General features: G+C 38.2%; 1 protein-coding gene across 10 annotated transcripts in view; it reads left to right on the top strand.

The window, feature by feature from the left end:
• ROBO1 (roundabout guidance receptor 1) overlaps positions 1-23,914 on the top strand; it is a 1,138,975-nt gene that overhangs the window by 717,155 nt on the left and 397,906 nt on the right. For 2 of the 10 annotated variants that reach the window (XM_045501666.1, XM_045501671.1), the window contains exon 1: positions 16,354-17,545. The exons of 6 other annotated variants lie outside the window; for them this stretch is intronic. In XM_045501666.1, the coding sequence (XP_045357622.1) occupies positions 17,491-17,545 (55 nt within the window). In that variant the 5' untranslated portion in view covers positions 16,354-17,490. Of the gene's footprint in view, positions 1-16,353; positions 17,546-23,914 lie in introns of those variants that run through there. 2 more of the 10 variants (XM_045501667.1, XM_045501665.1) reach the window with 1 other exon arrangement.

Below are 23,914 nucleotides of genomic sequence, written 5' to 3'. Positions count from 1 at the left end.
GATTAGGGGTGAGGAGAAATTTTCTTTTAAAAATTTATATGTAGTAGGACATTCATGTTATTATTATTTTTTGATACATAACTAGCTTTCTTCACCCAGCAATATGCAGAATACCTTTCTCTGTTGGTACCTACAAACCCATCTTTCCCAGTTTAATTACATAATATATAAACTTTTCTTTGTCAGTTTTATCCTAAGTAACTCAGCTTTCTAAGTAACTCATAACTATTATTTTAATGACTAATAATCTATTAAATCACACCATAGTTTATTTGTCCATTTTTTTAATTAAAAATTTAGCTCTTTTCAGGGTCCCTGACTGGCTCAGTCAGTAGAGTATAAGATTCTTGATCTCAGGGTCATGAGTTAGACTCTTGATCTCAGGGTGATGAGTTCGAGCTCTATGGTGGGTGTAGAGATTACTTAAAATCTCAAAAAAAAAAAAAAAAAAGAAAAGAAAAGAAAAGAAATGAAAAGAGAAAGAAAGAAGAAAGAAAGAAAGAAAGAAGAGAAATTTAGCCCTTTTCTATTTTTCTCCCCTTTTCTGCATTATTTTAATTAATACTGTCAAGGACATGTAATATTAGCTTCCTAGAGTTAGGATGCCTGGTTCAAAGGGCATGATTGTTTTAAGACCCTGTTACAAATGGATTCCCAGCTTTTGTTTCCTCCCTTAGAGGCTGTGAGAGGTGTCATAAAAACACCATGCAGTTAGAGGTGAGCAGACCTGCCTTTTGATCTACAAGCCATCCTGTGTGATAAGGACCAGTCTCCTATCTTTCTGCATTTCATTTTCCTATGCTCGTAAGTGTTACGGAAGTTGTAAAAAAAAAAAAAAATCTTTCTAGCGTTTTTATGAAGATTAAATGTGAAAAACTGATCAGTGCATCTTTTTTTTTAATCTCTCTTTTGAACTGTAGAGTAAAAACTTATTTTCCATCTTATTATTATAATTATATTTTTTTAGGATGAAACTTTTTTTCCTCTCAGTTTATGGAGAACCAAAGACTTCAAGTGCCTTAAAGATTGGACTGAAAATATGTTCTTGGAAAATTTGAGATGTGAATACATTCTAGAACAGAGGTAGTTAGAGTAAGTTATAAAACATTATTTACTCCAGAAATTTTTAAAAGAATTGACAGTTGTTTTGACAGGGAAGCCATGGGGAAAAATTATCCTCTTGATTCATAATAGACACTGGTTCTGAGGATAAAATGGGAAGGCAGAGCTCATGGAATAAAGCCTGTTTCAAAGAACCATGACCCAAGTTTTATAAATGTTCCAAAGAAATATACTCAGAGAAATGAAAACCAGATTATTTCAACTTACATTGTAGCTGAGAGAGACTATTGAAAATATAAAATAAATCCCAGATTCAAAATCGCAGCCAAAATTCTGAAAAAAACAGTGACAGCTTTGTTTTAAACTTTTAACCCATGTATGTTTTAGAAAAACCAGCAACTTTCCCTTAATAATATAGTCTGACTCTTCTGCCATGGATGGTAGGGTTACTCTTCAGAAATGTTTTCGAAATAAATGTAATCAAGCATTAAAGCAGCGTGCAGTGCTAAAATGAAACCAGGTAAATTCATCAGTCTATGCATTTTATGTTCCTTGGGGCATTGTCACTGTTATTTTTATTAAAAAATTTACGCACCATTATACACTGATGTTAGTTTTTCCTCAGTGAGATGTGAATAGCATGTAAAGAATGCTTTAAAAGAGAAGGCAGCGTGCAAAATAAATCATTTGTTTAATTAGTACAGAAGACCTTTAACTGATATCCAGCTATTTGCACTTTTACTAAAACTATGTTGAGAATATTTTTCTCAACTAGATAAAAAATGTTTCTTAAGAAAAATAAACTCATATTAGATACGTAATAATTTCATAAAAACATTCCATAAATGTGCCAACAGTTAGAACATCATATACACATTGTTGGTAAACCCTAAGAATTCCTAGACAACTATGAGTCTTGTAATTATCACTTTAAAGTAATGAAATAGAACATAGTTTTTTTTTTTTAATTAGTGAGTGTTTAGGGTTATATAAAATAATCAAATTATTCTGCTAATACAAAAACTAATTAAAAATAACCAAAACTAAGGGAGTTTTTTTAACATGCTAGGAATGTCTTAAAAATTCATTTTATAGTTCCTGTCACTCTAACATACTGTTTCATAGCTTTGAACTGTGCCTTTATTTCCCATATTCCGTTTTCTAAGGCCCCCATTTAGTTAAGGAACAGATGGGAAGTTTTTATTTATCAATTTCTAGCCAGCAGAGGGCAACAGAGCACTGTATACTAAACACCCTCAGCCAATTGAAACCTTTCATGGAGAAGGTATTTTCCTTTATGGACAAAATTACAAAAATAAAATATAAAGGGACTTATTGTCAACTTCTTTATCAAAATGTGTGTGTGTGTGCCTTGAATTTTGAGTATTATGTTTTTGATAATTTATTGTAATCGTAGTGAATATACAATCTAAAATTAGTCCAATGGAACATGCATGAATTTAGAAATATCCTAATAGAAAATGTTATCCAGTCTTTGAAGGGAATTTTAAGCACTACAAATTACCAATATTTGTAAAGAAGTTTCTACCAGGAGACTCTTTTGCCCATTTCATAGTGGATATGAAGACAATTACCTTTGAACTAAAAGAACTAAAAATGAACTAACAAATTTATGTTTTACCAAAAAATGATTTCCTATACTAGTACTAAGCCTCATGTTTTAAGCTTGGTTTATCATATTAATTATGGTTTTAAAATAATTTTATTATGGACTAAGGAAATCTACTTCTCAAAGAATGTAGGAAGATTATTTATATAATATGCAATGTGAGGAAAATCTTGATAAAATCCAGTTTAAATACAAAGTAATGTTTTCTCTTTCAAGGTTAAATTTGTTCTGAAGGGTTTTTTTTTAATACTCCTTACTATGTATTGGAAAGTTAATTTATTCAGTATATATCACTATTTAGTGAATATATATCAGTATTATATACATTGAATATATATCACTAATATATATAATACATATATATTAGTGATATATCACTATTATGTCAGAGGCAATATCTCTGAACCTCCCATCCTTAAATAACTGATTTTTTTATTCTAGAAGCTACTGTTATCTGCCCTTAAGTCTCACCTACTTACAAATTAATGAGCATTTCACTTGCAATAGAAAGTTCATTTCATGACACTGAAGTGTAGAAATTGAGAATTTTATTTTCATCCTCTTGGCTTTGTGCCCTCTATAAGCCAGGTTATACATTTCTGAACTTGTAATGAAATACTATTCTATACAGGTTTTATCATTTTGTCACAGAATAAAATGGAAAATTATGCATCTTTTAAATTCCAAATTTCTAATTTAGAAAGTTTAACCCTTGGTTACTTTTAAAATCATATATACTTATTTTCAAAGCATTTAATACACTTTGAGAATATTACGTTAATGACATCTCAGCAGCACAGAACCATCACATTTCAGATACACCATGGAAACTTTAATTTTGGCATATACTCAGTTGGGTTATTAAAAAAATAGGGGCTCCTGGGTAGTTCAGTCAGTTAAGTATCCAACCTTGGTTCAGACTGATCTCTCAGATAGTGGGTTCACGCCCCATGTTGGGCTCTGTGCTGACAGCTCAAAGCCTGGAGCCTGCTTCAGATTCTTTGTCTCCCTCTCTCTGCCTCTCCCCTACTGTGCTCTCTCTCTCTCTCTCTCAAAAATAAATAAAATGTTAAAAAAAATTTTTTAAATAGATCAACACTAATGTTCTATTGTTTAAGAATATTGGTTCCAAATACTGTATTACTTTCAAACTCCTTTGATAAAATCAAATTTGATTTATTTTAAAAGTTAGATATCTTTTAGCTGTATCTATGGCTTTCTAAACATTTTTAAAGCAACAACCCTTATAGGTTTTGCTTAGTTATTTAAAAAAAAATGTTTGCAGTCTTCTACTACTAACTGTAAACCTAATCCTGAGGTTCCCAGGATAGTGCTCTCTTTTTCACAGTGAACCACAGCAATAATAATCAATTGATATGTAATATTTGATTACTATATTCTAAGTACTGTGCTAAGCATTTATGCATATTATCTGTTTCAGTCCTTGCAACTGTCCTATAAGGTAAGAACAATTATTTTCTAATTTAATATATTTTATTTATTTAAGGAAACATGTCTTAGAGATAATAAAAGACATGTCCATGGTCACCCAGCTAGTCGGTGACAGGGATCTCTTTATTTATTTATTTAAATTTATTTATTTTTGAGAGAGGGAAAGCAGGGGAAGGGCAGAGAGAAGAGGGAGAATGCCAGACAGGCTCCGCACCATCAGCACAGAGCCCAATATGGGGCTTGAACACAGGAACGGTGAGATCACGACTTGCGCCAAAACCAAGAGTCAGACACTTAACTGATTGAGCCACCCAGATGCCTTTCTTCATGCACTTTAGAAACAAGCATTGTGCTCATAATTGTTCTAAGTGTGCACCAGACTCTTTACCTGCTCTGAAGAGCAAAGTTTAAATAAACGCTAAATACACTCAGCTTTGAATTTGCCTTGGACGTTCCCTTATTTGGAGTTCATTGGAAGATGAGTAGTATAAATATGTTATATGACTGTTTTTCTTACTAAAGAAATATAAATAAAAGTATATTTATATACTCTGAAATATAACAGATATGTCTACTACATGTTCATTCAACATTCACTGTAATGTTCATTCAAAGTCATGTGCACACAAAACCACAATTTTATTAGTGCTATTTGCATTGTATCAAGTTTGGGAGCATTTAGGAGTTGTCACTGTAAGTTTTCTGATCCCTGTCAAGAGCACATATCTGGTTAAGGACACACCAATTCAGCTTCACAGTTTGCCTTCACATATCATTGCTCTTACTCCATTCATTCCAAGTATACATGGAAGTAAATACTGTATTATTGGATAAATATATCTCTTTAAATAGGCTAAATTGCAATTTATCAGAAGAATGTGATTAAATTTTCCATTTTAAGATATATAAGCATTTAATAATGCTTTAGCTATGTTTACATTAAATTTTACAATATTTACATTTTCCTTTACCATTGGTACACAGCATTACTTGCTTAATAACTGTAGAACCCAACTAAACCAATTTATCAGGCACATGTCCACTATCTTATTTAATCCTCGCAAGAAAAAAATAATCCCTCAAAACATATTGAAGTTGGACTACATTAGTGTTTCTCATTATTGGTACTACAGACACTTTGGCCCAGATTGTTCTCTGTTGTGGGTGAGGGGCTTTCCTGTATAATGTGAGATGTTTAGTAGATCACTTGCTTCTATATCCTAGATGCCAGTAGCACCTTTTTTCCTTCTCCACCTAATGTGAGAACCGCAAATGTCTCTAGACATTGCCAAATATTCTCTGGGTTAGAGGGAGGGGACAAAATGACACCACCTCCCCTACTGAAAACACTGAAATAGAGTAAACCTTCTCGTAATTGTCCATTTCCATGGGAATTGTATAGTTAGATTAAATGTGAAAGGCATGAATGCCCAGATACCTACATATTAGACTTTCTTCTTATTCCTCCTCTTAGTCTAGCTAAGTATTTTTTCAAAAGTTAGTATATTACACAGAAGTGTAAGCGCAAAGTCATGTTCAATGTACTTTGATAAGAGCTAAAATGCTATTGGTGAACAAGTCAGAAGTCATTACTGCCACTGTGGAGTTTATCTGAATTACAGAGGAGGCAGGCTTAAAAGACATATTTCCACAGCAATTATTTGTGATAAGTGCTAAGAAGAAACAGTCAAATTTTTTTCTAAGCATTTTACAGAGACAGCTGACCTATTGGGGAAGGTGGGAATGGCAGATCTGGGATGGCTTTTCTAGAGAAGAGACTTTCATCTGACTTAAAGAATGAGAAGGAGTCATGCAGGGGAAGTCTGAGCTAAAAGGCAAGCTCTCTAGACTGCGTTCTGGTCCCTTAATCACATAGTTTCCACCTGGAAAACACATTTAATGATGTTCTAGGATGTATAAACATGTTGAAAGAAACATCTCTATATTCGTGATCACCTTTTCAAATTTCTTTTGTTCTGAAATATTAAAGGGAGCAAGGTCAGAAAAATCTAGAGTAGTGGATAATCTGGTTTATTAATTAGACTTGTCCAGGCGTTCTGTATATTGCTGTATGAGTTAAACAGAATTGACAAAAACTCACGATTATTTAAAATAGATTTGTCATATAAAGACTATATTATTATATCATATCATATTTGCCAAAAACATTATAAATAATATTTAACAAGTGATAAAATTACCACCCTTAAGAAACAATGGCATTTTACCTTCAAATATTAAGGCATCCAATATGAGAATTGATGCCTTTTCTTTAATTATTCTAACTTTATGGTTCATATTTCACCAGGGAAGGGAGGATAATTACATTTTTCAAACTCCTGTTGTGCAATGAACCACATGTGGAAGTTAGAGGAAAGTGAAGAAATAGGTGATGTTAACCAAAATAACATGATTTGGATAAACTAGGATGCACATAATACATCTAGGTTTACCCTACTTAGACTAGCGTATTTATGTTTGGTCACATTATGGACATTGTCAGTAATTATGATAGCCAAATGTTAAACAATATACACTTCTAGCTGGAAAGAGCAATTAGCAAAATAATGAATTGTCCTTAAGTTTATACTTTTTCTCAAAGGTAATTGTGTAGGAAAAGGCTTAGGTCTTGATTTATTGCCCTTGCTAAAAGAAAAGAGTTTACTTTCTGGTGTGAAATACAAAACCTATGAAATCAAGCATACTTGTGAAATACAAACACTTTCAATTATTAATCACTTGTAATGAAAACAAAAGGAACTCCTTGAACAAACAAGTAATAATCCTTTTGGGGGAAAAAAGTGAAAACTTTAGGTGTTAAGAGTTGTCTAATGGTTCTTTATTGTTGTCTGTGATCTTTAACTCTTGTATATGTTGGTTCTAAGACCATTTAGACAAGTTCCATGCTAACTCCAAACAAGGAGTCACTTAAATTGTGGAAAGTATCTATTGCTTCAGTAGAGTATCTGTGATTAACACGAAATGTATTAACTAGAAAGACGATATCCTAATACGATTTTTTTTTAAGAATCGGGTCTATACAGCTTAGTGACAATTGGAAATAACTTAAATACCTAACCATCAGAGATTAGCTACATATATTTCAGTACACTCATGTCATGGAATTCTGTTTAACTTAGCTTTTAATGATAGTGTTAAAGAATATTTCTTGACATGGAAAAAGTTGTTCTGACGTATTGTTGAGTGAAAAGGTAGGTTACGTAGAAGTTTTTAGAGTATTATTCCATATTGTAAGAAGAGAAGTCTCTACATGCATAGTAAAAAAAAAAAAAAAAAAGAAAGAAAGAAAGAAAAAGAAAAAAGAAAAAGAGAGAAGACTATACGATAAAATGTTGAAAGCATATGTGATTATGTATGAGAGAATTTTTGTAAATTTGTGTTTTTGGTTTTATCCAAATATTCTAAAAATACGTTACTCTTATATTTTGAAGAAAAATGAATGAAATCTCATTAGAACCAATTAGCATCTGAACATAGGGATGTAAACCATATTGCTTTCAGTATGTTATTTAAGAATATTTGTGGCAAAATATTGACATGCTAAATTCACAAAGTAGTTTTTTACTTTGTAGTTGAAGCATTGTAAATAAAAATTAATGATGTGAAATCTTTGAATAAGTAGAATAATTTTTATATAATGTTTTTGTTGCTAAGGTTGTTTTATTGGCTTCAGCAAACATCTGTTTTGTTTCAAAGATACTAATATGATACATAAATGCAACAAGATATGTACAGTGAAATTCCACCTGCTAGGTGTAATAAAGCAGCTTTTAAGTAGTATATAGTGATAGGAAATTGAGAAGATGAGATTAGATCAAATCAACAAAGACTTTTAGTTAGAATAATGGAATTGGATGATTTTGTTGGAATGTGGCCAGGGTACTAGAGAGGAGGTGATTAAACTCTTGGGAAAATATGTAATTATCCTTGTTGTTAAGACAGAAGGTTTACATTTCATGTCAATTTCAACAGCAGTTTGTTTCTCAAGGACAATTGTGGGATATGGATTCAGTATTTATCTACAAGAATGGGCACCTCCAGATTTAGAATCCTAGGCCTCAATCACACCAGGCCATTAAATCCCAAAGCCCCAATTTAGATTTTTCAAGTGAGAAGTCATTTTTTCTTAACCATAAGAGAGAAATACATTAATAGGCTGTAAAATAAATAACATAAAATTTTCAATATGATGTATAGTACTGAAATTAATTAAGTCCTTATTATTAATGTTATTAGTAGCAGTATTATTTATGATTAACTTAGATACTTTTTTTTCTGGTTAGCACAACATTAAATATGAAGGCCTACTTCTAATTTACTGACCCAGAAAATAACATCAAAATAGGAAACTCTAATAGAATTTCAAGGTGTTTTTCAAATCAACATAATATTTCATTAATGAACTGATTAAAATAACTGTTAGAACCTAGGTAAAACATTATTCAGAATAAACAAAGCAGCAGGTGGGAAAACATAATGAATATACAAAATGAGACATAAATCCCAACATATGTACCTCCATCTTCTAAATATTTCTTGAAAGGATTTTTTTAAACAGCAATGAAAAACCAAAAACATTAAACAGTTTTATAAAACACATCTGCAGAATTAAATATAATGTAAATTACTTACGAAATAGTCGGTTTGTGTTCAAAATGTAAGCCTATCGAGTGTTTCATTCAGCTGTGCAGCTGTTAACTATGATCCCAATTTAAGAGAATTCTAATTCATGATTAGTATAGTATATGCTTGGTACCAGATATATCTGGAAGCAAGAACCAAAAGATAGCAGAATTCTATGGTAAAATATAAATATATATTCATCTTCATGATTTTCAATATACTTCGAAGTTCTTAAAAAACTTGTACTATATATTTTTCCATGCCTTCTCATCAGAGTTAAGAGAAAAAAAAAACACCCTTTGAACATTTTGTACATAAAATAAAAAAAGATTTAAATGTATAAATTCCTGGGGCGCCTGGGCGGCTCAGTCAGTTGAGCGTCTGACTTCGGCTCAGGTCAGGATCTCACAGTTTGTGAGTTTGAGCCCTGCGTTGGGCTCTGTCCTGACAGCTCAGAGCCTGGAGCCTGTTTCGGATTCTGTGTTTCCCTCTCTCTGCCCCTTCCCCACTCATGCTCAGTTTCTGTCTCTCAAAAATGAATAAATGTTAAAGATTTAAATGAATGAATGAATGAATGAATGAATGAATGAATGAATTCCAGGGGCGCATGGGTGGCTCAGTTGGTTTAGTATCTGACTTTGGCTCAGGTCATGATCTCACAGTTCATGGGTTAGAGCACTGCATTGGGCTTTGTGCTGACAGCCCAGAGCTTGGAGCCTGCTTCAGATTCTGTGTCTCCCCCTCTCTCTGCCCCTCCCCGGCTCATGTTATGTCTCTCTCTGTCTCTCAAAAATAAATAAACATTAAAAAAAATTTTTTTAAATAAATGTATAAATTCCATATCAAAGTATAACTACATCTCCTTATACTTCAGACTCACTTTCTTGTACTTTTTCCCAAAATGAAAGTAAATCTCCAAACAAACAAAACTTACACATTGATAGCTTTTTTCCAGCTAGACCCAAATCTGTAAGAATAACATTACTTTGGGGGCACCTGGGTGGCTCAGTCACTTCAGCAACTGACTCTTGATTTCAGCTCAGATCATGATCTTGCTGTTTGTGAGGTTGAGCCCCACGTCAGACTCTGTGCTGACAGCACTGAGCCTGCTTGGTATTCTCTCCCTCTCTCTTTCTCCCTCTCTACCACTCCCCTACTCTCTCTTTCTCTCTCAAAATAAATAAATAAACATTAAAAAAAAAAAAGGAATAACATTAAGTAACAGCTTTTATTTGCAGGGGTAAATCCAAGTAGCCAAGGTTCAGGTATGTTCTCAGCCTCGTATTACCTGAATCCCTTCACCCCCTCGTGTATAAAACAGGACAATAATAATTGATCAAATAATGTATTTCTGAGGATTTAAATATGTAAAATACTGTACACAGTGCCTCTAGCACATAAAGCTATATAAATGTTCGCTGTTATTAGCTTTATGCTATTAGGAACTGAAGAATTTTTTAAAAGCTATGATTCCTATTTTCCTGAAGATAAGTTAGAAATGTGCATGGGGTGCCTGGGTGGCGCAGTCGGTTAAGCGTCCGACTTCAGCCAGGTCACGATCTCGCGGTCCGTGAGTTCGAGCCCCGCGTCGGGCTCTGGGCTGATGGCTCAGAGCCTGGAGCCTGTTTCCGATTCTGTGTCTCCCTCTCTCTCTGCCCCTCCCCCGTTCATGCTCTGTCTCTCTGTCCCAAAAATAAATAAACGTTGGGAAAAAAAAAATATTAAAAAAAAGAAATGTGCAAACTTCACTATATAATATGGAATAATATGATATGTATTAAATTGTATCATATCTACTGATGATTCTAAAGGTAGAGAATCTTGTTCACTGGTTTCTGATTAACCTGTTCCAGTGGAAAGAAATCTATAGTGATTTAGAGGACTGGGTTTTGGCTTTGGATAAAGTACAACCGAAGGAGTGGTCTGGGGAAAGTCGGTTTCTTTAAACTTGAGGTTTCTCAATTACGAAAAGTTAATGATTTAATAAATAATAGAACTACATATTGAAGAAAATATACTTTAGAACTACAGAGACAGTTTCACTAAAGAAGCATTTTCCCAAAAGACATTTTAACCATGAAATATGGTTCATTCATTCATTTATTCACTCATTCAACAAATCTTTGAGGGTCTATGGGGTGCTGGGCTCTGTTTCGGACGCTGGAAATATAAAAGTGAATAAAGTAGCCAAGAATTCCTGACTCTGTGTAATATTCTAGGAGGAGAGAAGCAGTCGACAAAAATAAATAAAGAAATACATAGTATCCTGGATGGGGTAGGTGCTCTGGTGAGAAAAACAAAACAAAACAGAAGAAGAAAACATGGAATGGGGTAGGGAAGGTATTGCGTAAAAATGTAATTTTATAATTGGTGATCAGAAAAGATTCTGAGAAGGTTTGATTTTTATTAAAACCTGACAGAGGAAAGAGGAGGCTTATAGGTTTATGGAAGTGAGGATTCAAGCCAGAGCAAGAATGAGATATTTGAGGCAGGTGGTTGCTGGCTAACAATCTGGAAGAACACGGAGGCCTTTGCTGTGGAGCAAATTGGCGAGGCCAAGTAAATGGGGAAGGAGATACTGTCAGGGAAGAGTGAGCTCTCAAAGTGAGATAGGAAACCATTGGAGGGTTTTGAGCACAGGAGAGAATGTAGTCTGACTCAGGTTTCAACAAGATCCCTCTGGCTGCTCTTTGAAGTGTGGCCTGGACAAGCAGTCACTTCAATTTACAGCCTTTTTCAGTAAGGAATACTACATCGCTCTTTTCAAGACAAATAAATTTCCCCCAGGTAAGTATCATATGCAGTTTAATCAGGGAAAGCCGACAATCTTAACTTTCAGGTGTGGAGCATTGGAGATACTACTGTAGTAGTAATGTGGTGTAGAAGGAGCAACGTTTACTAAAAAGGCAGGGCTTCTCCAGAAGCTCTTCCCTTGGGGACTCACATGCCCATTTGCATATCAAAGGCTTTGGGACATTTTTAAATGTGATGACCTCAAAGTCTCCCAAGTCTATCCTACCATGAAACTCTCTTTCCCCTCCCCTTCTATGTGGTGTGGCTGAAAACAAGTTGGATTCAAATATAAGATTCATGACTTACAGACCCCTGAACCTTCGGCTAATGATTTACTGTCTCAACCTTATCTCTAAGTTCTGATGATAATACCACCTCACATAATCATGATGAGAATTAGATCAAGGCAATGTCTATAAAGGGCCCGAATAGTTAAGGTCCCAGATTCTACCAAAAAGACTTACCAATATAGCACCTAGGTTCAGAGCATGTGCAATGTCCCCAAGGTGCTGAGATGGTAAAAGGCAAGCACATTTACAGTAATTCCACAGACGCTTGAGTGCATCATAGCTGAAATTTTTTAATGAGCTTTAGAGACAGTGAGACTAATGGAGTTCTCTCGCACCCTTTCCTGTAGTGAAGAAATTGGTCCAGGTGACAGTGCCTTAAGTCTTTAAGTAAGTGAAGACAGATAACCAGGAAATCCCTTCTCCCTATGGTTCCCCGTTTGGGGCCCATAATTACACATTCTAAAAGCCAGAGAAGCAAACAAGCAAAAGAAATGCTGTTTAAAAAAAAAAAAAAAAAAGAAATGCTGTTAAAGTGTGCCCTGTGTTCATTTAAAAGAAAGCATCATGGTAAACTTGACTCTTTCATGAAAAAAAAAGTTAACATTTATTTAAAAATCTTATCTAGTATTCTTTTCGTTCATTTTTTTATTACTCCAGTCCTAAATTACTTCTCTTGCCCTTGAACTGCCATTGCATGTTAACTCTGTATCCTCCGCCATACGTGATTTCTTACATATGACTTGTTGCTATAATACATGGCAGCGAGAATCTGTAAGCGATACCGTATTGCTCATTTAAACAAAAGTAAGTTTCCTCCGAAGTAACTACCATGTGCAGTTTAGCAAGGAAAGCTGAGGCTCTTAATTGTTAGGAATGGAAGATTAGAGATATTACTACATGAGCAGCATGGCATAGACTAAGCAGCGTTTACTAACGGGACAGGGCTTCTCAAAACAGTAGATGTTTCCAACACATGTGTTTATTCTCTCTTTATTAGGGTTACTTTAGGTCACTTTATCGAATGGCATTTCTCACATATATCCCACCTGGAAAAAATACTCAAATATTAAAGTATTCAAATATTCTACGTAGTTCATTGACTTAGATACAAAAGATTTCATAGATTATTCAGCAGTTCCATGTAAAAATTGCTAAGCTAGCTGTCGTACCCTAAGAGATAGTATCTTGGAATATGCAGCACAGCCTTCATGTGGACTGTATGTATTACATGCTGCTTCTCACCAGATCTCCTGGAACCTCTTACTATATATCCCATACCCAGGCACAGTCTGATTCTAAGGCTTCTTCCTAGGAGGTGGAGAGAGAGCAGTGTTCGGGTTTGTAGTTTCCTCAGGAGCTCTGTTCCTCCTGATCTGGCTGATATCTGGAATTCCTGGAGGGACCCTGGAGTTTTGTTATTTCCTGAGTTCCTGTAACTACCCCCATCAAAAAAATCAGATCAGACCAACCTAAGAGATTATCACAGCTCTAGAATATTTACTGCCAAAGAAGACCCATTCACATGGCTCTTTGAGTGTATTGTGTTCGAGTTTCCTCCAAATTCTCAAGGAGACATTTCAGGGATCCTGAATTTCATAAGCTCCAAATGAGATCAGAATTGTCCACATGGAACTTGAGAAGTCATGACTTACTCAGATCACAGTGACGAGAATAGAGTTTCAGAGTGCAAGTTAATGGCGCTTTCTCCTTACTTTGCTATTTGTCTCCCAACCAGTCTGGAATGAGTCAGAGTTCTATTGTCCGTGTCAGACTTGCCTGAAGACCTGACATGGGTGGACACCCTATCCATGTCTACATGGTGTGAGTGCACTTGCACACATACTCATACAGACACACTGCACATTTCTGTATTCTATTAGTAATTTGATCTTCAGGAGTAGAAATGGAAAGGTGGCACTGGCTATGATTCATAGCACTGGCTATGATTCGTCCATCTCCAGGAATGATTGAACTGTCATTTAACCCTAATGACACATTGCTTCTACTTCTTTTGATAGGTTCCACTCTGGAGCTTGTATGGCTCGCTATAGTAAGAGCTCAGGGGGCCTTGTGGTTGGGTTTCTTTTGCCTCTTGCCACAGAGCCCTTTACTGTTTCTTGCACATAGATGATGTTTATAAAGTGTTTCTTTTCATGGGCAACAGTAGGTAAGTGAGTGGAAGAAAGGAGTTGCAAAAGTTCTTAAGTACATTGAGTTTCACTTGTTGTAGATCCCTAATATCTTCTGAATACAACTTCTTATCTTCAGATGCCACCTTTCTGATATAATTCCTCTGCATGAGGCAGAGGAAAAAGGGCCAGCGTATGAGGTTGGCCATGATGGTCCTCATCGGGGCTGGCCAAAATTAACTCCTTGAGGATTCTTACAGTTGAGTCCTAGGTAATATGATCTCTAAGGATAAGATAGAGGAGATTGGGGGGGAGGGGCAGAGGGTTGTTGCTAACTGAGGTTGAGAAACAAAAGGATTAAAAGGAGTATACATATGGTTTCCATTCAATGATAATGAGATCAATAAAGAAGATTCTGAGAAATCTTAGCAAACTTCTAGAGACCAAGAGACCCACTTTGTAAAACAATGCAGTAGGAATTCTCCTACATATTCTAGTTTATATTTAAAAGCATATACCTTTTACTCAGTGGATGTTCAAAATCTTTATTTAAAATGCACTCAGATGATATGAGGATTTGAAGGATTTTCTCCTCTCTCTCAAGTACCATGCTTTACCTTATTTATTTTCTGTTAGTGGGTAAGCTTATCTTAAAAGCATGTTTTATCCCAAGGGGGTGGGGGGGAAGATATATTCTACGTTTCTTGCTAAATATCCTTTCACAAAGACCAAATCAATGTATGTTTTCCAGGAGTTAGTGCACATTCTTGTTTTTATTGCTGGAAAGACTTTGGTTGGAGTCTTTGAATTCTTATCTCCAGCCTGTTTACTGAATTTTCACTCCGCTTTCCCAGGATCAAACTGTCTTTCACTTTCAGAGATAGGTGCTGTTAACCAGAGTTTCTTTCTTCAAAATGCTGCTTCATGGTCATTGGTTGTACCAGAAGCAACCAAAATAAATGTTATGATTTGCTTTTGAAATTTTGTCGTTCATTAGTAATGCATGTTCACTTAAAAAAAAAAATAGAAAAGCACAGCAGCATAAAGAAAAGAGCAACTTCATCCTCCCCTCCACCATCTATCCTGCATTTCTCCTCTCCAGGGACAACCACTGAGAGCATCCTGATAGATACCAAATGATCATTTTGAAGTGACTGTATTTAATTCTGTAGGTAATGATTTATTTAAAAGAAGAATGGTTGTTTTTTTTTTTAATTTTTTTTTAACGTTTATTTATTATTGAGAGACAGAGAGAGCATAAGCAGTGGAGGGGCAGAGAAAATCTGAAGCAGGCTCCAGGTTTTCAGCGGTCACTGCAGAGCCCGATTGGGGGCCGAACTCACAAACTGCTGGATCATGACCTGAGCTGAAGTCAACCGCCTAACCGACAGAGCCACCCAGGCGCCCCAAAGGAATAGCTGTAAATTCCAATATTTACCACGTGTTGGGCCCTCACCATGTCTCAGGTGTCTTACTTAACTGAAAGAAAAAAAAAAGTGAATAAATGCAAGATTGCTCCTCAGATATGCTAGGTTTAGTTTGCTTTGGGTAGGATTTGTTAATATTTGTTAATATTTCAAGAGTATTTTTGAGAAGAGAAAACTGAGACTTGGCATGCTAAAAGAAATAGTAACTGTAGTTTGGGGTTTCAGAGAGTGCATGGGGTGTCAAAGTGCAGGCCCTCTGGTTTAGAAAATGCTAAAAAAAATATATATATATATATATATATATATATATATATATATATATATATATATAGCTTTTGTTCCTCATTCTGATTACTTCCCCCTTGTTAACATTCTAATACCTAGAGTAATAAAGTTGAAACAGAGGCTCTTGGTGAAACACAAAGAAAAGGCCCCCTCGGCTCACCCCTACGCCCCTTTGAGTTGGGTAGCCTTTCTACAGGACTCTCAGCAACTGCAATGTAAAAGAAAGTGATTTTTGTAATACGGTGCACATCTATTATGCAATAGGGTGTAATAGTTAATATATTCTAGATAGTCATCACTCTACCTCCTTGTCCTACAGGTTTGTTTGCCCAAATTTGATTAAAAACAAACCAAAAAATGCAGAGTAATGTAAGGTAGAGTTATTTGTGAGTTTATCCCAACTCCTGGAAGCGGTAAGGAAGAGGTTAAGCTGGACCAGGAGGATTTTTGAAGTCTTTGGTTGGGAGGTTCCATTTGGAGAAAGGTGCAGGGGAGCGAGGGGCAGCCAGAAAAACAAGGCAAGTTCCCATTCGTTTGGATTTCTGATCCTGAGCAGTTTGATTCTCACCTGAGGGCGCACTCGGGCACCCTGGCTCGTGGATGAAAATATTAACGAGCAGAAGTTGCCAGACCAGCATCTGGAGAGTGTAGAGTGAAGCATGGAAAGGACTGCGCGGCCCCTTTAAGTGTTCCCGGGCCGGGGAGGAGAAGGAGGAAACTGGGAGCTGCGGGGACGGTGGGGAAACCCACAAGCAATTGAGCCAGAGAAGAGGCAGCGTGAGAGCAGAAACTTCAGACGCTGCGGATCCCGGCGGAGCTCCGGGGAGCCCCGGCGGCCGTCGCTCCCACCCGCAGCAGCATCTTCCTCGCCCCTCTCCGCCAGCCCGGGGAGGTCCAGGAGCTGCCTCTTTAGAGCTCCCACGAGACAAGGCTGCGGGCAGCTATTCTCAGGAAGTTTGGGCTCCAGCGTCCCAGCAGCGGAGAGTTCGGGGTGCCCTGAGCGCGCGCCCCGGCGGGCGAGGGACCCGGGGCGATGGTGAGCGCTGCGCGGGGCTGGGGGCACCGAGGAGGTGCGCGTCTGCCCGCGGACCTGCTGCTGAGCCCAGTGCCCTCCGCATCCCCCAAGTGATGGGAACAAGGGCCGGCTCGGGCTACCACTGTCGCCGCACCGCCCCCTCGCTCGGCCCCAGCGCGCGGAGTCACCCAGGCACACCCCCAGCACCTTGTGCCGGTCCCCCAGAGCTGCTGCCGCTGCCTTGGCTGCCTTCCTCGCCGCCGCTCGTGGCCAGCTGTTGACTGGGCTAGCCTGTAGACCGAGAAGCACTTTTTGGCCCTCCCTAAACCGTTCTCACACCCCAAGTTTGCCGCTGCCGCGCCTGCCCTCGCCGCGGCGCTCGGGCGCACAGTGTGGGGGCGCACGCCGGGAGGCTCGGCGAGACCCGGAGGCAGGAAACCGCACAACTGCTCTTCTCCCTCGGCTCTTTGTTGTTCGCTTTGGATGATTCTTGGAAGTGGCCGAGCCTCGTCGGAAAGCCTGGAGCCAGAGAAGGCAAACCTTGGGATTCTTGGTCTGCAAAGGGCTCTGAGGTATTGACAAGCGTCCGGAAAGGTCGACAAGTAAATTGCCCTGAGAACTCCTGGCGGATTGACCCACGTTGCTTATATTAAGCCTTTGTGTGTAGTGTGTGTGGTGTGTGGCTTCTCTTCATAAATTTGGGGACCCCATTTCTATCCCCTCCTCTTGGCATGAGACTGTATGCAGGATCCACCCGAGGACAATGATCGCGGAGCCTGCTCACTTTTACCTCTTTGGATTAATATGTCTCTGTTCAGGTAACCTCGCGTCTTCTTTCTTCACCCTTCATCCCCCTTGCTCGCCCCCTCCCCACTTTTCGGAATCAAACCTCGAACCGGGTTTCGGCGACCGCTCCCTCCTGAGGCTGGAGGGGTTCGATCCCTGTGGGAGTTTCAAGCGAAAAGGTTCTTAGTTTGCACTTTTGGTCGTCCCTTTCCCCCCTCCCCCCAAGACCCCCAAGCCTCATCTCAGACCTCGGCCTTTTGCCAAGTTCAGGGCACGCCCAGATCACTCTGGGCAAACGCACGGTCTGAGCTCCCGGGTGGGAGGAGGCAGCGGTTGGCGGTGAGCTTGGGGCCTCCGGATGAGCCAAAATGAGTTTTATCCTTCGTCAGGCAGCTTCCCTCGGAGAGGGTGATGTGCGCCCGGAGAACTTGGGGCCCAGAGACTCGCCAGGATTCCTGAACCTGGTCGTCCAATTCGCCCCTCCTCTTCCCGAGCACAAGGAGTTATTAGTAGTTAGTTTTATGTAACCAAGGTCTGTAATTAAGTTCGATTCTGAAGAAACTTCAGGAAATAACTCCTTCTTAGGGTAGGGCATCAACCAGCCACTCTGCCTGGCTGGATTTAGAAGGAAATCAGGCGGTTGCAAGTATAGGAAAGGGAACAGTTAGTTGCCTGGGAATTTTCATTGGCGAGGGAAAGCAGAAGGCTGAATTTAAGATTTTGGCGATTAATTAAATGGTACTGAAACTTTTCATAGGAATTGTTGTAAGGATGCTACCATGAGGTCCTGCTGAGTAACATACACTTAAAGTAGTTTTCTTACACTCCCTAAGAAACTTTTACTCAGGGTGAGCCACGACTCAACTTTTCTTTCTTCCCTTTTGGTAGATTCTGGTTTCAATCAAGGCTCCAATTTCAGGCCTTAACACACACACACACACACGCACACACACACACACGCGCGCGCGCGCGCACACACACTCACACACACACTACACCTCAGGGGATTTTTTTTCTTTTTTTTAAATAGTTGAATACTGAGCTTCAAGTTGCATCAGAGCCTATCACTTAGAATCACTCAGTTTTCATGATTATGAAACAGTTTTGAAGGGTTGGTCTTAGCTTTTTGTGGTCCATGGCTATGGTTTATGTGTTGACCAAGGATTTTACTTTAAGTCAGTGAAATATGAAAAAGAAAATGCACATCAGCTAAATGATAGCATATCCCTGAAAGAATTAGCCTAGTGAACATGCTTCCTGACTAAAAGGAACATTTGCAGCTAAACCAAGGACTCCATTAAATTGTTATTCCTTTGAAGAAAACAGAAAACTGAAGTTTTTGTATATTTTGCTGTGGATGGATGAGGAGATTAAACCAACTCTTTGGGACTGCCTCTTACTTCCAGCTTCCCCTTTCCGAGATAGAGCCTCTTCTTTCTTAGTTTGCAGATCTGGATGATTGAATAGTTCTCCACCCCCCACACCCCAGCCACAGATGCAAATCAGAAACATTAAGGTCTGATCTCTCTATTTGTCTCTCTTTGCTGCTTCTCCCCTTAGTTTAATTTACAGCTTCAGATACCTTGGAGATTTTTGTTGATTCACCTTCTCAGTTAAAGTTTATTCACGTGTGTAAAGTGAGGTGTCAGTGTGATAAATGACTAGAGAGGCAGATTACTAAAGATAGGGGGATTAATGGTCATTAGTCACTGTTTGAGCTGAGTTTGTATATGTTGGGACATTTTATCACGTCTGTAGATTAAAGATAGGGTCACACTAATAGGGTATCACTGAAAGCTGGTCGTGTCAGTGTGCCAGTTCTGTCCTCACTTGGAGGAATATCCGTGAAATATCCAGGGTAGGAGGTGTTCCTTTCAGATTGAATAATTCCATGAATTAGCATCTGTGATTGGTAGTTTAAATAGGAGGCATTTATAATCTTAAAAGTTAACTGATTTGTGGCTTTGTTTTTTCTAATTTAATTTTCCAGTGAAGCCACTGATGCTTTTTCATAAGCCTGAGTTTTCCCCACCGAGGTGTCGTTCACCAGGGTGCAGGTCAGAGGTGTCTTTGGGAGGGGCTTTCTCATATTTGACCCGAAGCTCTTTATCATTCCTCTGATGACTTCCACTCTGCCACGAATCTGAACTTGGGAGGCCAAATTACTGGGCTGCTGGGGTGATTTCCTGACAGTGTGCTGTTCTAAAGCCACACTATTGATTTGAATAAAACTTCACAGAACTCAGATAAGTAACTAGAGTGGGGTGTGCTCAAGACACCTGGACAGGGAATGAATGAAGTTCTTGAAAGATTGTGTTTCATATCTTGCCTCAAGCCTAAGATCACAGTCTATCGCTTGTTAATGGAGTGTATTTAAGAGAAATGTGGTGAGCTTAAAGAAATCAAAGTGTACTGAGGGGGTAAGGTCTCTTCAACAAGATTTAACCTGTAAAAGTATCTATTGGTTGTCAGTTCTTTTTTTTCTTTCTTTTCTTTTCTTTTTTTAAACCGGGATGCCAACCTAGCAAAGTCCTATAGTTTTCTTCAAAAAGACCATAAAACTCTCTTTTGATGTGTTGATGTTACACTTAACATCAAATGTTATGTTGGAATATGTGTTTGCTTTTTGTAGCCTTTTATTTATTAATCTAATGCTACAACTGTTTTTGTTCTAGGTACCTAAGGTTTTGGGAAAAAGGCGTATTCAGAAAATCATTTTTTGAGGTGGATTTCTTTAGTGAGTTTATGTATCTGAGTGTTCTTTCCTGAGGACAGCTAGACTTTTGGTGAGGGGAGTGGATGGAGTAGCCCTGAAAAAAAAATCTGTACGATCTCTCAGGAACTGATTCTAAACCTTCTTTTCTTGATAGACTTCCTCCCCTCAACTCCATTTTCTAAAACCTGATTTTAAGGAGAAAAAGTAATTGAATTTCAGTTCAGATTTAGGATGAGATCTGAATTTTACATACAGTAAAAATTTGCAGTGCTATCTTCCTTCCTTTATAGGAGGGGGGATCTTTTTCTTGTGGGAAGAGGGCCATATTTTCATTGTTTCACTACGTGAGCCACTAATCTGGGTATCTGGTCTTCCCCCACCCAAAACCTCCACACAAATTCTTTGGTAATTCCAGCAATTTCTTAATAGTTTCTTGATAAACTTTTTGGCTTTTAAAATACATTTATCTGAATGCTTTGACATCCTTTAGAGTATCCTTATTTCTTGATAATGGGCCCTCTAGCGCATACGATATTTATGGTTAAAATCTCCCGAGAACAGAAAGTTTACCTGAAGTTTTTCCTTAGTCTTCACTGTGACAAATGAAATATTCTTGTGTGAATTAAAGTGGTACAAAATGCTGAATTTCAAATCTACAAGGACAGTTGTTTGTGTGCTTACTTTACATTGCCTGGATATCTAAAATTAACAATGTTGGCAACAAGAATAAGAGGGAGGAAACATGAATGGTTTCCTCACTTGCCAAGTGAAGATCATAGATGGTTGAGTCTTCCTGTGTCATCTGTGTTAACAAAAGATGCTAAGGTAGGGGCGCCTGGGTGGCTCAGTGGGTTAGGCGGCTGACTTCGGCTCAGGTCATGATCTTGCACTCTGTGAGTTCTAGCCCCTCGTCGGGCTCTGTGCTGACAGCTCAGAGCCTGGAGCCTGTTTCAGATTCTGTGTCTCTCTCTCTCTGACCCTCCCCCGTTCATGCTCTCTCTCTGTCTCAAAAATAAATAAACGTTAAAAAAAAAAATTAAAAAAAAAAAAAGATGCTAAGGTAATGCTTGTGTTCATTTCTGGCCCTTTTAAAAACGTTTGCTTCTTAAAAGTATAACTGACTTGCAGGCTTGATTTCTTACAGGAGAGTACAGGGAAATCAAAGTCGTTATTCAATTTAAAGTTAGACCTAAGGTAATCTGTGGAATAAATTAAGAAAACTGATAAGAAGAAAGGAAAAGAAGTGAAACCAGAAGCACAAGTCTGGAGAAGTGTAGTAGAAATAGATCCAGAATTCAGCTAGTTTTAAAAGACAGGAGGAGGTGGAGTGGGAGCAGACAGAATAGTGCTCTGACTGTACACAGTATGAAAAGCAAATCTGAAAAGTGGGTTTCTGAAAATTTGATGTCGGTGTGTATACTCTATGTAGCCACTATATAAAGAACTAGACATTTTGCATTTTTAAAACAAAAAAAGCTATTTGAAACATTTAAATCTTTAATGAATTCATAGAATAGCTTAAAAAAATTTTTTTTTAATGTTTTATTTATTTTTGAGAGAGAGAGAGACAGACAGAGACAGAGACAGAGCATGAACCGGGAAGGGGCAGAGAGAGAGGGAGACACAGCACCCAAAGCAGGCTCCAGGCTCTGAGTTGTCAGCACAGAGCCCGACGCGGGGCTCGAACCCACAGACTGGGAGATAATGACCTGAGCCGAAGTCAGACACTCAACTGACCGAGCCACCCAACGCGCCCCTAGAATAGCTTTTTAAAGTTACGTTTAACGAGACTTGAGAATATTAACTGCCTTGATTTATATAAAGGAGTGAAAAACTAATTAGTTACCTAGTATGTCATAACACTTTTGCTTAGAGGAGACCAATAAAATGAAAGAAGGAAATACATAGTAAAAAATGAGATGCAGTTTGAATTTTGGGGTAGCATAAGAAACTCTACAGTGACCAATCCTATCGCTGTGAAGATATGTTGTCAATATTTATCGAGCATTCACCCTATCTTGTTAATACTTATAAGAACCTTATGACATAGGTACTATTACTAATAAAATATTACTGTATCCTTGTTTTGTAAGGATGTTACTATATCCTTGTTTTGTGTAGTAGAAACTACATCACAGAGAGGTTAGGAGATATGGAAGAACAGGGATTTGCACCAAGCTGATTCCAAAACTCGTAACCACATGTACTTTCCCAGTTGAAAGAGAGAAATGAAAAATGTAAAAAAGATTCAATCGTTTTTTAAAAAGTGTATTTATTTTGAAAGAGTGTGCGCAAGTCAGGCAGGTACAGAGAGAGAGAGAATCCAAGCAGGCTTTGTGCTGTCAGTGTGGAACCTGACACGGGGCTCGATCCCACGAACCCTGAAATCTTGTCGTGAGCTGAAATCAAGAGTCGCATGCTTACCTGACTAAGCCACCCAGGAGCCCTCAATATTTTTTTGTTTGTTTGTTTTTACAGTTAAAACTCACCCGAAAAATCCACCTAAATAAGAGTGAGGTTTGAACACTTGAAAATCTGGAGGGGAAGCATGCCTTTTCCTGCCATGAAGTAAATGGTCTTTAGGTTTTTAGATCACCAGGCAAGCCAATCATTTCTTTACACTGAACTGATTCACTTCGAGCCGTTATCATGTCTGCATTTTTTTGGCATGCTTAGGAGAAGTGACTTGAAGAGAAGTCGAAAAAATGACTGCTGGGGTTGCAAAAGCATGTAGTTTCCAAGTTGTATTTTGATGTCATTCTCACTCATGCACACTCGAAGAAAGATTTTGCTCTGAGTCCCAAGGCAAGTAATTGGTACTCATCAAGGGAGAGCCTGTGGAGGGACAACCATTTCTCCCCTGGGGTTGCTCTTCCCCTCTATGTCGGGCATGGGCTGGCAGTCATTTTGTAGTAGATGAGCCTTCTGCTTGACTGCTGTTCACAGATAACTCACTTCATGGTTACTGATCATGGAGGGGTTGAGCATTAATACCTGGTTGATCAGCTGGTTGGAAACTGCTTATGCATAGCCAATAAAGTTGCCATCCTGTGGAGATCAAAAGACCACCTCCTTTCTTTACAATGCTGATTAGCATGGTTTCCTTTTCCCCTTCTCCCTCCACCTTCAGCCCTTCCCTTCAATCTTGCTGTTCAAGAAAAGGAAGAGAAAAGATTATCTGTAGTGTACAGGGAGATAGCTTTGATCTTCACTTCCTTGCCTTTCTGTCTCTCCCTGCTTTTTTCTTTTCTTTTTCTTTTTCTTTCTTTTTTTTTTTTAACCATCCAAAAGGCTGTTTCTAACCCTGGAAGGTGTCCTATTGCTTGCTTCATGGGAGATTTCAGTCTTGTTTCCCATCAGCCAGAACAGGCTGCCACAGATTCCCTTACTTCTGAGATTGTGCTTGGCTTCCAAACGTCTTATGACAGTGTTGTTCCACACATAAAACAATATTTTGAACAGCTTGACTGTGCGTATCTTTCTGATTCCATTCAACTAGAGAGGTGCTTCTGTGGTGTTCACAGCTGTCCATGGCTTAGAGCCGATAAAGAGCACGTTTATTTAATTAATTTATTTTATTATTTAGGGGAGAATGTATAGAAGGTAAACAATCATAGAAAAATTCTTCAGCCACCAGTTTGATGGGCAGTAGTCTATAGGCTTGATGCCTGTCACCTAGTTTGAC

Source organism: Leopardus geoffroyi, chromosome C2 (assembly GCF_018350155.1).
Source record: "Leopardus geoffroyi isolate Oge1 chromosome C2, O.geoffroyi_Oge1_pat1.0, whole genome shotgun sequence".
NCBI lineage: Eukaryota > Metazoa > Chordata > Mammalia > Carnivora > Felidae > Leopardus > Leopardus geoffroyi.
Note: the sequence above shows the minus strand (reverse complement) of the source record. Positions and strands in the feature narration are given on the sequence as shown.